This window comes from Salmo salar, chromosome 03 (assembly GCF_965601325.2).
Source record: "Salmo salar chromosome 03, fSalSal1, whole genome shotgun sequence".
NCBI lineage: Eukaryota > Metazoa > Chordata > Actinopteri > Salmoniformes > Salmonidae > Salmo > Salmo salar.
The window spans coordinates 45,593,086-45,607,500 of record NC_138293.1 but is presented as its reverse complement, the minus strand read 5'-3'; the positions used below and the strand labels follow the sequence as shown (position 1 = coordinate 45,607,500).

The 14,415-nt window shown below is 41.5% G+C and overlaps 2 protein-coding genes across 3 annotated transcripts in view; one reads left to right on the top strand and one right to left on the bottom strand.

Moving 5' to 3' along the window:
• Window positions 1–8,403, top strand: part of ap1s3 (AP-1 complex subunit sigma-3) — an 11,596-nt gene extending 3,193 nt beyond the window's left edge. Inside the window, exons 2-6 of one of the 2 annotated variants that reach the window (XM_014191952.3) lie at window positions 5,580–5,758; window positions 5,974–6,082; window positions 6,269–6,406; window positions 7,518–7,577; window positions 7,766–8,387. In XM_014191952.3, the coding sequence (XP_014047427.1) occupies window positions 5,580–5,758; window positions 5,974–6,082; window positions 6,269–6,406; window positions 7,518–7,565 (474 nt within the window). In that variant the 3' untranslated portion in view covers window positions 7,566–7,577; window positions 7,766–8,387. 2 annotated transcript variants of the gene reach the window in all.
• A 907-nt stretch (window positions 8,404–9,310) lies between these two features.
• On the bottom strand, window positions 9,311–14,020 carry scg2 (Secretogranin-2). Its single transcript, NM_001141636.1, has 2 exons — window positions 13,959–14,020; window positions 9,311–11,532 (listed from the first exon to the last, which is right to left on the bottom strand). The coding sequence occupies exon 2, from the start codon at window positions 11,519–11,521 to the stop codon at window positions 9,728–9,730; it is 1,794 nt and encodes a 597-aa protein (NP_001135108.1). The 5' UTR covers window positions 11,522–11,532; window positions 13,959–14,020; the 3' UTR covers window positions 9,311–9,727.
• Between the last annotated feature and the right edge of the window lie 395 nt (window positions 14,021–14,415).

Below are 14,415 nucleotides of genomic sequence, written 5' to 3'. Positions count from 1 at the left end.
CTACGGTATTTAGCTAGACTAGGCTAAACATCCAGCTGTTGTATTAGCGAGCTACGACGGAGTCGATCATACAAAATAATTATTCAGAGAAATTACAATGAAGAACATTTTCATGTAAGTAAAACACTTATGCGACTGTTGCGTACTGTTAATGAACACAAAATATCTGATGAGGAAATCCACCTGTCCTACCTTTGATCTGTATTTGTTGCCCCCCTCTTTGTGGCATCTGCTGCAGACCTCTGAATGAGATTGAAACACATCATAATTCTGTTTAATTAGTAGTAAAGCAGCACAATATGGTATTATACTGTAGATCTAGGACAATGAGGCCAATGGATTCTGTGTAAATAGATGCTGGTTGTCTTCTGAGCTATAAATAATAAAGGTTCTACTAGGGTGTCCGGTGTTAATGTGCATCTACTTGTCGTGACTCTTAAGAGTTAGATCTTCGAATGGCAACTTTCTTTTCTCCCTTTCATACTGAACTGTGACCAGTCTACTGGTCCCAATGCGCCCTATCATCCTCCAGTCTTCCCCACTGTGTTGAACCCATACATACTGAGATAGGATGTCGAGTAATTAAGAATTTGATTAATGGTATGTCTGACAGAACCAATGAAAAATGTGACCTACAGTAGTAGCCCTATAATACTTTATCGGCCGGTATTTATCTTTTTGTGTTGAAGAAGTACTTGCAGTGAAAGCATACCAATTGTTTGTGAAAATTCTCCTCTGTTGACATCCGCTTACACAGAGGCTTCAGGTCAGCCACAGAGTCTAACGGTGATGGCAGAATGTCGAGGTCCTCAGCTATGGTTGATGGCCTTGTAGCAATAAGGAGCCTCAGTGGCTCTTGCTGGTTCTCAATTATATGTCTAGCTTCATCAGTACCTTTGTCTAGAAGGCTTAACAAGACATCATGGATTAGAACGGAGACACATAATTGGGTCCTAGACAAGCTGTTTTAGCAGAAAGGAGGATGGAGTTGCTATTTTGACAAAAGCACTGTTAAATCACAGATGAAGACATTGCAATTATCTCCTGAGACTGAACAGCACTTGTGGATGCAGATTCATTTTGTTGGAGACCTATGAGGATGGATAGGAGGTTTAGCATAAAGCAATTCATTCATTCTTAACAGTGCATTGTGACATTTCAGAAAAACACAATGGTTTTGGTTGAGGGGGAAAATAGAGGGATGTGTTGATACTGTTGGGCACTACTAAGGGAGGTTGACTATGTAGTGTAACAGATATGCAAAATTCTTACTGGATGCTACAGGTAGCACTACTCTGCCAGTTGTTGTTTTGGCTGGTAGGCCTGTAGGAAGTTGTAGAAGATTGGATAAAACTCTGGTATGTGGATTCGATATGCTATTACAGTCAACACCAAAGATATATGGACAGTGACACACATTTTAGATCTGTACTTCTCCACCTCAGATTTGAAATGAATGTGAATTCATGAATTTCTGTACAGCACTTTGAGAATATCAGCTGATGTACGAAGGGCTATATAAAAATAAATTTGATTTTGATTTGAAATTTGATGTGACAGCTTAATTTGATGATACTCTATATGGCCAAAAGTATGTGGACACCTGGCCATCACACCTATATGAGCTTGTTGGACATCCCATTCCAAAACCATGGGCATTAATATGGAGTTGGGCCCCCCTTTGTGGATATGACAGCTGCCACTCTTTTGGGAAGGCTTTCCACAAGATTTTGGAGTGTGTCTGTGGGACACAGTCATGCTGGAACAGGAAAGGGCCTTCCCCAAACTGTTTTCACAAAGTTGGAAGCACCCAATTGTCTAAAATGACTTTGTATCCTGGAGCATTAAAATGACCCTTCACTGGAGCTAAAGGCTCAGCTGGATTTTATGCACCTGTTAGCAATGGGTGTGGCTGAAACACCTGAACTCAATAATTAGTAGGGGTGTCCACATACTTTTGGCCATATAGTGTATGTCACTGTCCAAAATGTTGGGAACTCTTTGGAGGCCTTTCCTTTTTGTGGGATATCTTTTGGGTACTTACAACTCATAAGAAGCATGATTTATTTGGCATTGCATTGGGCAGAAATTCTGTTCGTTGTGAAATCATAAATAATTTTTCCATGCAAGACACTTTGTCCTGATATCTGGGCGGTAGGGGTAAACAAAGTTTTCTCTGGAAAGCAGGGTTCCATAAAGAACTCATCTATATCAGCTGTTGGGTACAAAACAGAAAACATGTCATAAGCATCGGATCTACACGTGTTAATATACTCAGTGTATAATCAACTTACTGCTGCATGTATTGGTCGTGTCACTGAGATTTTTATATATATATATATATATAATCTCAATGACAGCTGGATCGTTGACTGGCTGTTTGGCAGGCTTAAACTGTAGACAGAAAACAGAGATTGCCATGTTTCAATGCAAGGTGACTTGATTTAAGTTACGTTGAAACAGCTGTGTCAGTGAACACACCCGAGGCTTGGTTTGAGAAACCCGAAGCAGCAGTAACTTACTTGGCAAAAGGAGAATGATGACCCGAAGAACACAAGGCAAGGGAGTAACGTTACGGCTGGTCAGCTGGCTGGTTAACTAGCAGAACGGTAACGTTAGTGTTAATAAGCCTAGTTGACTTGAACGTTAGTCAATTTAGCTAGCGTTACGTTTAGTGAGTCAACGGAGTTAGGTAAGCTAACGTTACCTTGTACTAAAACGTTAACTTACTTAACTTAATGTTAACTAGATAACTCCAGGCATTCAGTTGTTTAATAATCGAACATCAACACTGATTACATAAAATCTAATGTTACATGTTATCACACATACAAATTACCCATTGACCCGACGACGTTACTGCTGAATTCGCGTATCGGCATTCAGCAAAAAGTACCAAATCCCTACCTGTTGGAATAGGTTTCAGATACATTTATTTAAAACGCTCATTTTGTAACCTTCTGACAACGTTTAGAAACATTGGCCAAGAGTTCCTTTTCATACGTGTCAAACAGTACCAAATCTCAACCTATTGGCAATTTTGAAAGATGTTTCAAATATCTTTATTTAGGAATGTTGGGAGAACATTGTTACGTTTGTTTTTGTAACACCAATATACAACCTGAATCCAAAGTTGGTTTAGGTTCCAGGAGCGTGTTGTGCTACTTAGGAGTAGCCTATTTGGGACTCTGCAGATACTTGCCGTGACCTTTCAATATAAAGTATCTCTAAATGACATTTTAGAAAGGTATGGCGTTTTCATTGTAGAAAACCTTGCTTTTCTGAGTAAACTTGGGTCTATATTATTTATGTAGCCTACACTCTGTCCTTCCTTGTCAAATCAAAGAATCCCTCAAAAGTCCCTGAAATATATTTTACATTTACATTTAAGTCATTTAGCAGACGCTCTTATCCAGAGCGACTTACAAAATGGTGCATTCACCTTATGATATCCAGTGGAACAACCACTTTACAATAGTGCATCTAAATCTTTTAAGGGGGGGGGGGGGTTAGAAGGATTACTTTATCCTATCCTAGGTATTCCTTAAAGAGGTGGGGTTTCAGGTGTCTCCGGAAGGTGGTGATTGACTCCGCTGTCCTGGCGTCGTGAGGGAGCTTGTTCCACCATTGTTTTTTATTTTGCCTTTCATTGACAGCAATACACATCTGCAGTGCAAGGTTGAGAAAAAACATTTATTCTGTGAAATTAACTTGAACTGTATTTTGTGTTCTGTGCGTACTCTGTTCTTGTCAGACCAAAGAATGGATCAAATGTCCCTGAATATAAATGGCTTTGCTGGTGCTGCTAGGTGGCTCACTTCAACAGTTGACAACAATACACATTGCCCAGATATTCAAGTCAACAATTGCAGGAAAATGAAATCAGAGAGCCTTTTTCCTTAGTCAATCAGATCCTAAAACCAAGATCACGTTGGACATCTAGCTGAACAAAGCAAGGAAATGCACTCTCTAAACAGTACGAATACATCTCAACTCTTTTGGAAACAAAACCATAGCATCAAACAAGAGGTTGGGTCTATCTGCTTACTTTTTAAAATGTTTTTATTTAACTAGGCAAGTCAGTTTCAAGAAGAAAATCTTATTTTACAATGACCTTCCCCTAACCGGATGATGCTGGGCCAATTGTGTGCCGCCCTATGGAACTCCCGATCATGGACTGTTGTGATACAGCCCGGGATCGAACCAGGGTCTGTAGTGACGCCTCTAGCACTGCTTACCTCCCCCCTCTCCTTTTCTTTCATCTCAGGTTGAGGTACCTTTTGTCCCTCCCCCTCTTTCCCTTTCTGGCTTTTTCTCAATTTTACTTCCCTTTGTCTTGTTAGGTTAGTAAATGAACATCTTTACTGGACTGCCTCAAATAGTCCTCGGGGGCCCTTTTGCCCTCCTTTGTAAAAAATTGCCTTTTAATTGCCTTTAAAAAAAATACGTTTTACTGATCTTATTTTATTTTTGGACTCTTCTCACTTGTAGCTTTAAATGCAACAAATTGCCTATCAAACTAGATAATTTCTCAAACTCATGAATCTTGGAAAAAGTCCTTTAGCCACCGCGAGTGAGGCAGTGCGTTGCTGCACTCGTCTTTGTCGCATGCACGAGCTGTCCACCGGCACCGAGCTGTGAGTTTGAAATGAATACTGAGCGGTGAGTTTGAAATGAATACTGCTAGTAGTAGGTTACTTTGGATTGCTAGCATGTGTTGTCTCCCGGTCAGGGACAGGATATTAGCTAGGATATTTGACTGAATATCCTAGCTAACTAGCTGATTCATCTAGCCTACATTAGAGATGATCAGATGATATAGCACACCCCATTAGTATTTCTAGCAAAGATACTTCACTAATTCCCTTTTATCTTTGGTTTTAGCTTGCTTAGCATACAATGTGTGATGACTGTGTTTTTGCAGAAAATTAAGGCCCATGATATACAAATAATTTGTCTACAGGAGCAGTAAGAAAGTATCAATATAATTGAAGAATGGGGGGCAGCCCTACCAAAGGTCTATCCATGGTGCTGATGGGGCTCCAGGGAAGAGCGAGTTAATACAGGGGGCCTTGTATACAACTTGAGTCATTCAGTGACTCGCTGTGTGTGTCTGATTTTCAGTTGAATACGCAGATTACTTTTATACATATTCTTTGAAATAAACACAGATTCAGTCTGGCCCTACTCATTGATAACCACTATCTGACATGACAGGGTTGGTGTACTGCATGCTGTTATTGCTGAATTGTGGAATCCTTACTTTCACCTGACTATCTGACCATGTTAAGTCAGTGTTTACTTGAAGGAAGGACAGAAGGATGCATTCTCAAAATATTGGAACCCAGCATCCTCCTGGCCTATATTTCTTTCTCCTCTCTCTATGTGTTCTCACTGCGGTCCTGTATGGCTGTTGGTATAGCATGACGCTTGCAAAGCCAGGATTGTGGGTTCGATTCCCTCGGCCACGATACGTAAAATGTATGCAAGCACGACTAGGTCGCTTTGGATAAAAGCGTCTGCTAAAGGGCATACGTTATTGTTATATTACTAACCTTCTGGTGCATCTTGTCCTGTAGATGCATTTCCTGCTGCTCTTCAGTCGCCAAGGCAAGCTCCGCCTCCAGAAGTGGTTCACGCCCATCCCTGAGCGAGAGAAGAAGAAGATCGTCAGGGACATGACCACCATGGTGTTGGGACGGAAGCCACGCTCCTGCAACTTCCTGCATTGGAAAGACCTGAAGATCGTCTACAAGAAGTGAGAAGGGGAGTGTACGGGAGGGAGTGGGAGGGGAGATGAATAGCAAGCGGTGTGCTCTCCTCTCCTAAGGTTGCTTATCAAACGACTAAAGTGGCTTCCTCTTCTTCATATTCAATCATCTGAACTCTAACTGTATTGCTGTATTACTCTGTTATTCCTCTCTCTCTCTCTCTCTCACTGTCTCTACCACTTTCTCTCTCTCGGTACGGTAGGTATGCCAGTCTGTATTTCTGCTGTGGTCTGGATGCTGAGGAGAATGAGCTATTAGCCCTGGAGGTGCTGCATCGCTATGTGGAGCTGTTGGACAAGTACTTTGGCAACGTATGATTCTCTCACACAGCGCTCCATTTGTGTTGATCTCTCTCTCTCCCCCTCCAATTTCCTCCTCTTTGTCTTTTTCAACAAACTGCACTGCCTGCATAGTATGTATTTAACACCGTAAACTGATTTGTGCTAGACTGGACTCTACTTCTTGAACCTTGGGTCATTTTCTCTTCCTCTACCAAGGTATGTGAGCTGGACATAATCTTTAACTTTGAAAAGGCTTACTTCATCCTGGATGAGTTTCTGTTGGGGGGAGAGGTACAGGAGACGTCCAAACAGGTCGTATCCCGCTCCATCGAGGCCTCAGACATGCTACAGGAGGTGAGTGTGAGACCACACTCAAGGTAGATGTTGCCCATGACACAGATCTAGGATCAGTGTTTTCCGCTTCCAATCTTAACTGAGACTATTTGGGGGAGAATTGCAAAAACTAACCTTAGATCAGTGTATAGAAGCAACATTGTAAACACTTTATCTTATGGTCTGATATTGACCTGTTTTTTTACATATGATTTGCCTGGTACAATTGTTATAGTTGCATAATAATTAACCTAATGTTTATTTAGGATTTAATGCACCATTTAGTTACAAGTAGTTACCAATTTTAATGAATTCTTTAAAGTAGGTACTGAAAAGTACCCATTTTACCCTATAATTCCTTAGTAAAAACCAGATGAAAGTGGACTGTTGAAATGGTGTTAATGTCTTGTGGGTTGAATGTGCAGTGCTGTTGACTGACTCCTGATGAGCTCTCTGCTCCTATCTCATAGCTAATAGGCTTCCCTACATGACCCATATTAACTGGTTTACTTATGGCTCTATTATCCTCATTCTGTCTCTCTGTCGGTCTCTGTCCATAAGACTGAACCAATTTAGATTCTTCTCGCTCTCTCGTTGCTGTATGTCTGCTTTGGCAGGAGCTGTCTACTCTCTGTACTATCCATCCAGCCTCTCTGTGGCGCTATAGGCACTAAGCGACACTCTGCATGGCCCTTTTTGGTTTTACTTAGGGATGGGCATTTGAAAACTCGTACTATGCATGTTATTGTGAAATGGGGAAGAAGTTTGTGGTATGCTATTGGTCGTTCCAATTACTGGTTGTTCTGATACAACTGAAAAGGAAATGTAACATAATTTTACTGCACTTGACATAGTCCACAAACAATAAGTTCATCTTAGAATTTGACATTTTGTCAGCGGTTATAAATTCCACCTGCTAAATAGTTGCATTGTAAGTGTTGAGTACTTTTATTTGACTATTAGCAAACAAATACAAACCTTGAATCGAGTACTCGCGCCCATCCCTAGTTTCACTATCTGCTTGCTTAGTAAATACAACTAACATTTTGATCCTAGTCTCTATTGCAACTGTTCAGATAGCATGCATCATCACTCATTTGAATCTTCATCACCTTCATCATCATTGCTTTAGGCTGAGATTGACAACAGTGATTATGAACTGGAGCTTGGATGGCCTTGAATTTGAACAAAGGTTAGAGGCTAATGATTGTGATTCTATTAGTAGCATAGTGCCGTGTGTAAACGTTCCATGCTTATGTCTTAATGGATGTGAGCTACATACAAAGATGTTATGTAGGTGTGACGGAATATTCATGACATTAAAACAAGGCTTGTTGATATGGAGATCACACAATGAATTTGTCCATCTCTCCTCTCCAGACCATGGAGGAATACATGAGCAAGCCTGCGTTCTAATACTGGAACCGGGGGTCTACACACACAAGAAGGAATTTGGAATACAGGACCATTCCAGAACTGGAAGTCTTCCTACTGTACAGAATCCATGGAATTACGAGTTCTAGAATTCTATTTCTATGACGGTATCTGTCTGTTTAGGTGGGCAGGACATTTTATCCTGGATTGAGTGTTCTAAATACTGCTTTATTTTTCCTCGTAAGATAAGGACGAGCCTTTTGCTGTTATTATTGATATGATCACCCATCCTCCTGGATCCTTGAAGTTGTTACTGAAAACTGTGGTTATAACAATCCTAATATATCACCACGAAGTGCTTTTGAATCAATTCTTGATTTCTTCAATGACATGTTGTGCATGTAAGATGTATATCGAAATTGAAGAAGTGCCTCTTTAGAATATGTATTTGAAGTTGCGTTTTAAAATCTTGTAGACTAGCCTTGTTTTGTATTATCTTGGTTGGGACTAGCCTTTTTGGAAAGGGAATTATTTATCTGGGTGAATGTTACTGTTTGTTTTTTATATAACTAATTATTGATTTTGAATGTTGAAGACTTTGGGATTAAAGTGTATTTTGATACCAGAATCTTCTGGGGATTTGTATTTCTGTTGTCGGCTAGACTATTTAATGTTTGTCATTGTTTTTGATGTTTTATCTGCGGTACATGGCCATGGTCCTGAAGTTTTGATTTTCAAACTATTTCACTTAAGCGCACGATAAGCAATGATAAAACACATTTATCGGTATATTTTTAATTTATAGGCAGCCACTGACACTTTTAATTGTACATCTAATTCTGCTTCAACGTTATTTAGGTCCAAGCTTGCACTAGAAGGAAGGGAAGTATAAAAAGAAAAAGCGCTTGTGGAATCCATATACAGTTGAAGTCGGAAGTTTACATACACTTAGGTTGGAGTCATTAAAACTCGTTTTTCAACCACTCCACAAATGTCTTGTTAACAAACTATAGTTTTGGCAAGTCGGATAGGACATCTACTTTGTGCATGACACAAGTAATTTTTCTAACAATTGTTTAGACAGATTATTTCACTGCGAGTAGGGAGGCCTACGAACCTGACTCAGTTACACCAGCTCTGTCAGGAGGAATGGGCCAAAATTCACCCAACTTATTGTGGGAAGCTTGTGGATGGCTACCTGAAACGTTTGACCCAAGTTAAACAATTTAAATCCAATGCTACCAAATACTAATTGAGTGTATGTGAACTTCTGACCCACTGGGAATGTGATGAAAGAATTAAAAGCTGAAATAAATCATTCTCTCTACTATTCTGACATTTCACATTCTTAAAATAAAGTGGTGATCCTAACTGACCTAAGACAGGGAATTTTTACTAGGATTAAATGTCAGGAATTATGAAAAACAGAGTTTAAATGTATTTGGCTGAGGTGTATGTAAACTTCCGACTTCAACTGTATATATAATCATCACTGTATCAATGTAGGTCTAGTGATCAGTGTATTATAATAAGACAACAGAACGCAGCAAGAAGAAAATAATACAGCTAATGCTTTATTAGTCTCCAACTTGTCACACATTATTGAACACATACAAAATGGTTTAGAAATGACCATATATATACCACAACAACCGAAAGAGTCCAACTATTACAGCGCTTGCAGCATCAGGGGGTTGGAAGGCAGGATGGTGACGTCTTAATCTCTAGCCTATATCAGGGAATGACATTTTCACAATGATACAAGATTGGGAACTCACAAACCCAGATATATACACGACACACACACTGCCTCCAGCCCAGCACACTGATTTACGTTATATGTATATATATAAATAATATATTATTTCCTTCATATACACATTTTATGTAAACTAGTAGAATGTTATTGATAGTATAAACATTTATTTAGTAGAGGATGTCTTAAGTCGCTTGTCTTCACAACGTAGCCTACATTCCAGCAACCGGTTTTCCGTGATGCTCCTTTTCCTCCTCCGTCTCTGGAGCTGCGGTCTCCTGTGGAACCTGATCTTTCACCTGGATCTCCGCGGGCTCCACTACCTCCTCATTACCCTCTGAATCTCTCTTTGTCGTTGTGTCCGCTTGGTCAAAGTAATCTTTCATGGCTTGTTCGTATAGCTCGTAAGGAAACTGTCCGTTCGCCTGAGATTGGGTGTTGCGTTTGCTGATCGTGCTGGGGTACTTAGTTAATATTTTGGCCGCCAGAAATGTCATCATCTCATCTTCGTCCGCCTCATCATCGTTGGCAGATTCTCTCTTAAAAGGCATCTTGTTGAGCTCCGACATAAATAAGTTTTCCCTTCGGCCGGATGAGGATGGGACTTTTGGAGCAGCCGCGGGAGGCGGTGCTGGTGCTAAAACTCTCGCCGGGGCGGGTGGTGCTGAAACTCGGGGCGGGGAAGGGGCACTCTTGAGCAGCCGCCGATTCACAGGATAGTCGTTGCTGATGGTTTCCATTTCGACGATATTCAGGAAGTTTTCCTCGTCCATGTCTTCAGGAGTGTTTTTGACTGGCAGTCTCCGGCTGTAGTATCTGATCTTCGGTTTGCTGCTGGTCGTGTAGCGGGTGATAGCTTGTGGGTGATGGTCTAGTTTTCTGATTTCCTCAGTGATCAGCATGTCGATAAGGTCCTCAGGGGGGATGTGGAGTTTGAGGGAGATCTTTAACAGCTCGTTCAGGGCCCGGGGGTCCACCAGGGGGTGGCGGATTAGTCTCTTTTTTTGCTCTCCGGCTTGCCTATTGGCTGTCTCATGTTTGCTCATTCCCAGGATCTTTAACAGGTAATAATCTACTAGTTTAGTATCGGGGTCCTCTTTATTCTGGCCGGCTCTGCGTTGCATCTGCATTCCGTCGCCCTTCTCTTCCTCCTCCTCGTCATAGTTCTGCTGCAGAGCCCTGTCGAACTCCTCGTGGCTCCTGTTCACCACCTCCTCTGTCTCGACATTCTCCTCTACAGGAATCCACTCCTCCCCACCCGCCACGTTCTCGTAGGCCAGGTTCCTCGGACTGAATAAATCGTCATCATCGTCAAAGATTTGGCGCTTCTGGCTGTTGGAGGTGGATGGTTTCCGCAGCTCTTTGAAGATGGATCGCAGGTTGGTGAGGCTCTGAGGGGTGTATTTTTCCTTCAGGTCCTCTGTGGCGCGCTTGGAGCTGTCTCTATTTTCCTCGTCCTCGAACATCAGTGGGTACTTCTTGTGCGGCCTCGGGAAGCCACTGTAGGCAGGCGTGTTCACGGGGCTGCCTGTGCTCGCTGAGGGGTGCCTGTGCACGCGGCGGTCATTCACCGGCACCACAAGGGCGGGTCTGGGGGGACTAGCGGGCTGCTCCTGGAGGGTCCTGAGCAAGGCTCTCACCAACTGCTCAGCCGGGATGTCCTGCTGCCTCTGGGCCGGCGGGGAGGACTGCCTTTCGTGTGCGCCTTCGCCCTGGAGAGAGGCGAGCTGGAGGAGAATGCGGAACTTCTCGACCTCATCATAGTCTTTTGTTGGCTCCTCTCTCTCTTGGCCCCCATCTGTCCGCTGCTTCAGGCTCTCGATGTACTCCAGGGCTTTGATCATGTCGGGGCTGGGCGGGTAGACGGCGGGTTGCAGTTCTTCGGCCTCCCCACCTCTGAGCCTGTGGTGGCGAGGGCGGGACGCGCCCTGCACAGAGAATGCATGGAGGAGGAGGCAGGCGAGAACAACAGCTTTTCCTGTGGATAGTTTGAAGAGTGACAGCATCTTATTATAGCCTAGAGAGAGAGAGACAAAGGGAGGAGTTCAATACAATGATATGCCTGAACACAGGGGCGTCAGGCACCCATTATTTTAGAGGGGGCACAAAGTATTTGAAGATGGGGGGGCGGTTGGAGAATTTAGCATTTTTCAAACACCTGAAACAGCTTTTTCCTGCAATCTAGAGCCACAATCATTATTTTTCTGCATAGGTTATCTAAGCAGACCTCTTTACCTGTTCAATTATCATTTTAATAAAAAATGCACATTGATTCTGTAGCCCTTTCCTGCAGTCAAATTACCTAGCTAGTGGCCTCATGGGTGGAATGTTATTCATATTTTTCATAATTTCATAATTAAAAACCCGCTGAAAATCCAGTGTTTATATTTGAAACGGTTCTGTTATATTTCAGTCTTCTGTGATGTATATAAGGTGTAATATTGGGAAGCAAACTCAAAACTGAATACATTTCAACTGTATATATGACATGGTACAGGTGTCTTCTTTTTTGTAAGCCCATAACCATGTGTGTGAGGTGTATACTTTTGTTTCAAGCAGATTTGTTTAAGACCCTGATTTAGCCCACTGCAGTACAATTAAGAACTGTTATGCTTTAGGAGTTTAGTACAACTGCCACACTTGTATATAGTATCACAGCCCAAGAATTAAAGTATTTTCTGTATTTTCTGAAGTTTAGCAGCCTTGCCAGCAGGCATGCTAGCTAAGATACAGATAACTGTCAAAATAAAGGAAACACTTGAGTGTATGAGGGGAAACCAAGTGTATTGAAAGCAGGTGCTTCCACACAAGTGTGGTTCCTGAGTTAATTAATCAATTAACATTACATCATGCTCAGTAGGGTCATGTATAAAATGCCCATTTGCCCATTATTTTGGCTACCATGGCTAGAAGAAGAGATCTCAGTGACTTTGAAAGAGTGGTCTCAAAGGAGCATAGGGGATTTAAAGTGTCTGTCTGTCTGTCTGTCTGTCTGTCTGTCTGTCTGTCTGTCTGTCTGTCTGTCTGTCTGTCTGTCTGTCTGTCTGTCTGTCTGTCTGTCTGTCTGTCTGTCTGTCTGTCTGTCTGTCTGTCTGTCTGTCTGTCACCAGATCTCAACCCAATTGAACACTTATGGGATTCTGGAGTAGCGCCTGAGATGGCGTTTTCTGCCACATCCACAGAACACCAAATTATGGAATTTCTCAGAAGAATGGTGTCGCACCCCTCCAATTGATTTCCAGACACTTGTAGAATCTTTGCCAAGGCACATTGAAGCTGTTCTGGTGGCACTTTATGTTGGTGTTTCCTTTATTTGGACAGTCACCTGTACTTAGACAAGCTATTTTAACTTAATTGATAGTTTGAAATGGCTTGGTAGCTAGTTATGAGGTTGGGAGATTGGGAACCTATCTAGCTGGCTAGCTAAAGCCAACTTCATAAAATTGCTAGGTGGCTGGTATTACAAAGAAACAACAAAACATTACTTTTTATTTATTCATCAATAAGGAATAAACAAACTGCATAGCTTGATCAAATTCATTTACAAACATACATCCTGCAAGTCCTGCCCATCACCAGCAGCTAAAATCAAATCAAAGGCTCCTCCACTGATGATGCTGTCTGTATGCACTAGAGTATATAGCATCCTGTCTAGCATATCTTTGCTCCATGGTGCACCTTGGAAGGAACCACTTACCTGGGAGGGTGTGCCCCCTCCGCAAAATACCAAAATACACTGACAGATCTTTTTAGAAATAACTATGATAAAACACGGGCTTAAAAATGAAGTTTAGTAATTAATTAAACATCTGAAAAAAAAACTATGGGCTGCACATTTATTATTTATTTTATCTGAGATGTTATCTTTACAATTCTTAGAATCTACTAATACTCTTTAAAAAATATTATTATTTTAATGAAATGTCCCCACTGTTTGTTCAGAATCTCAGTTCATTGATAATCCATAGACTATAAGTGGTTATTCAATGCACAAATGATAAAAAGTTGGAAAGTGGGCTATATTTGCGAATCATTCTGTTTTAAATGACTACAGCCTACATCACAGGATGAGTCACTGGCCGTTGTCAGGGCAAGCTTTCGCTTGTGGCTGCCTTTCTCCAAACCTTCATCTCTATTAAAACCCATATGAAACCAATTTCGCGAGGGATAGAATCAAAATTACTTCACATCTCAATTTTGCCCAGTGACAAAATACATGAATAGACTATTTGGCATTCATCACAACAACACACAGCTATCACTTATTCAAAGAAATTCCAAGTGATTAGCGAGATCTGATAAGAGATGAGAACTTGAGCGAGGAGAGATGAGGAGAGACAAAATCAAAAGATGGAATGCTAGAATGTCCACACATGAACCTACAAAACATCTTACTTAGTCTTTGCTTGAGACATGCTAAAAGTCATACGCATGATTTTTTACCTTTGGCAAGATGCTCAGATCGGAGTAGTGAACGTGTATAGCATCTCCTCCCAGTCTTAGGACGAGCGATTCTGTTTTCAGCACCAGGACAGCTCCCAGCGATATATGAAGCAACACCTGATTCGCGCGTCATCACAGCAGTACGCACGCAATAACCAGTCTTTGGAAATAATTATACATTATTTAGGCTTATGATATGGCATGTTAAGAATGCTAATGTGCTGAAAATATATATGAATGTTGTCTGTTTCTAGCTGTATCAATTCTTATCTAAGCCCTATTCATAATTCCCATTGAAAAAGTGGTGGGCTATTTTTGGGAAAATGCTTGTACCAATTAGCTTTGTGAAGGCCAATAGCTATCAATTTGACAATAATTCGTATAGCATTTAATTGTGTAGCTTCATTTACCACCCCATTCAGATTGCAATTCTTGTATTTGCTAATGAGGCACAAAT

Excerpts from the sequence above, each read along its gene's own strand:
- scg2 (NM_001141636.1), bottom strand. The coding sequence starts at position 11,521 with ATGCTGTCACTCTTCAAACTATCCACAGGAAAAGCTGTTGTTCTCGCC.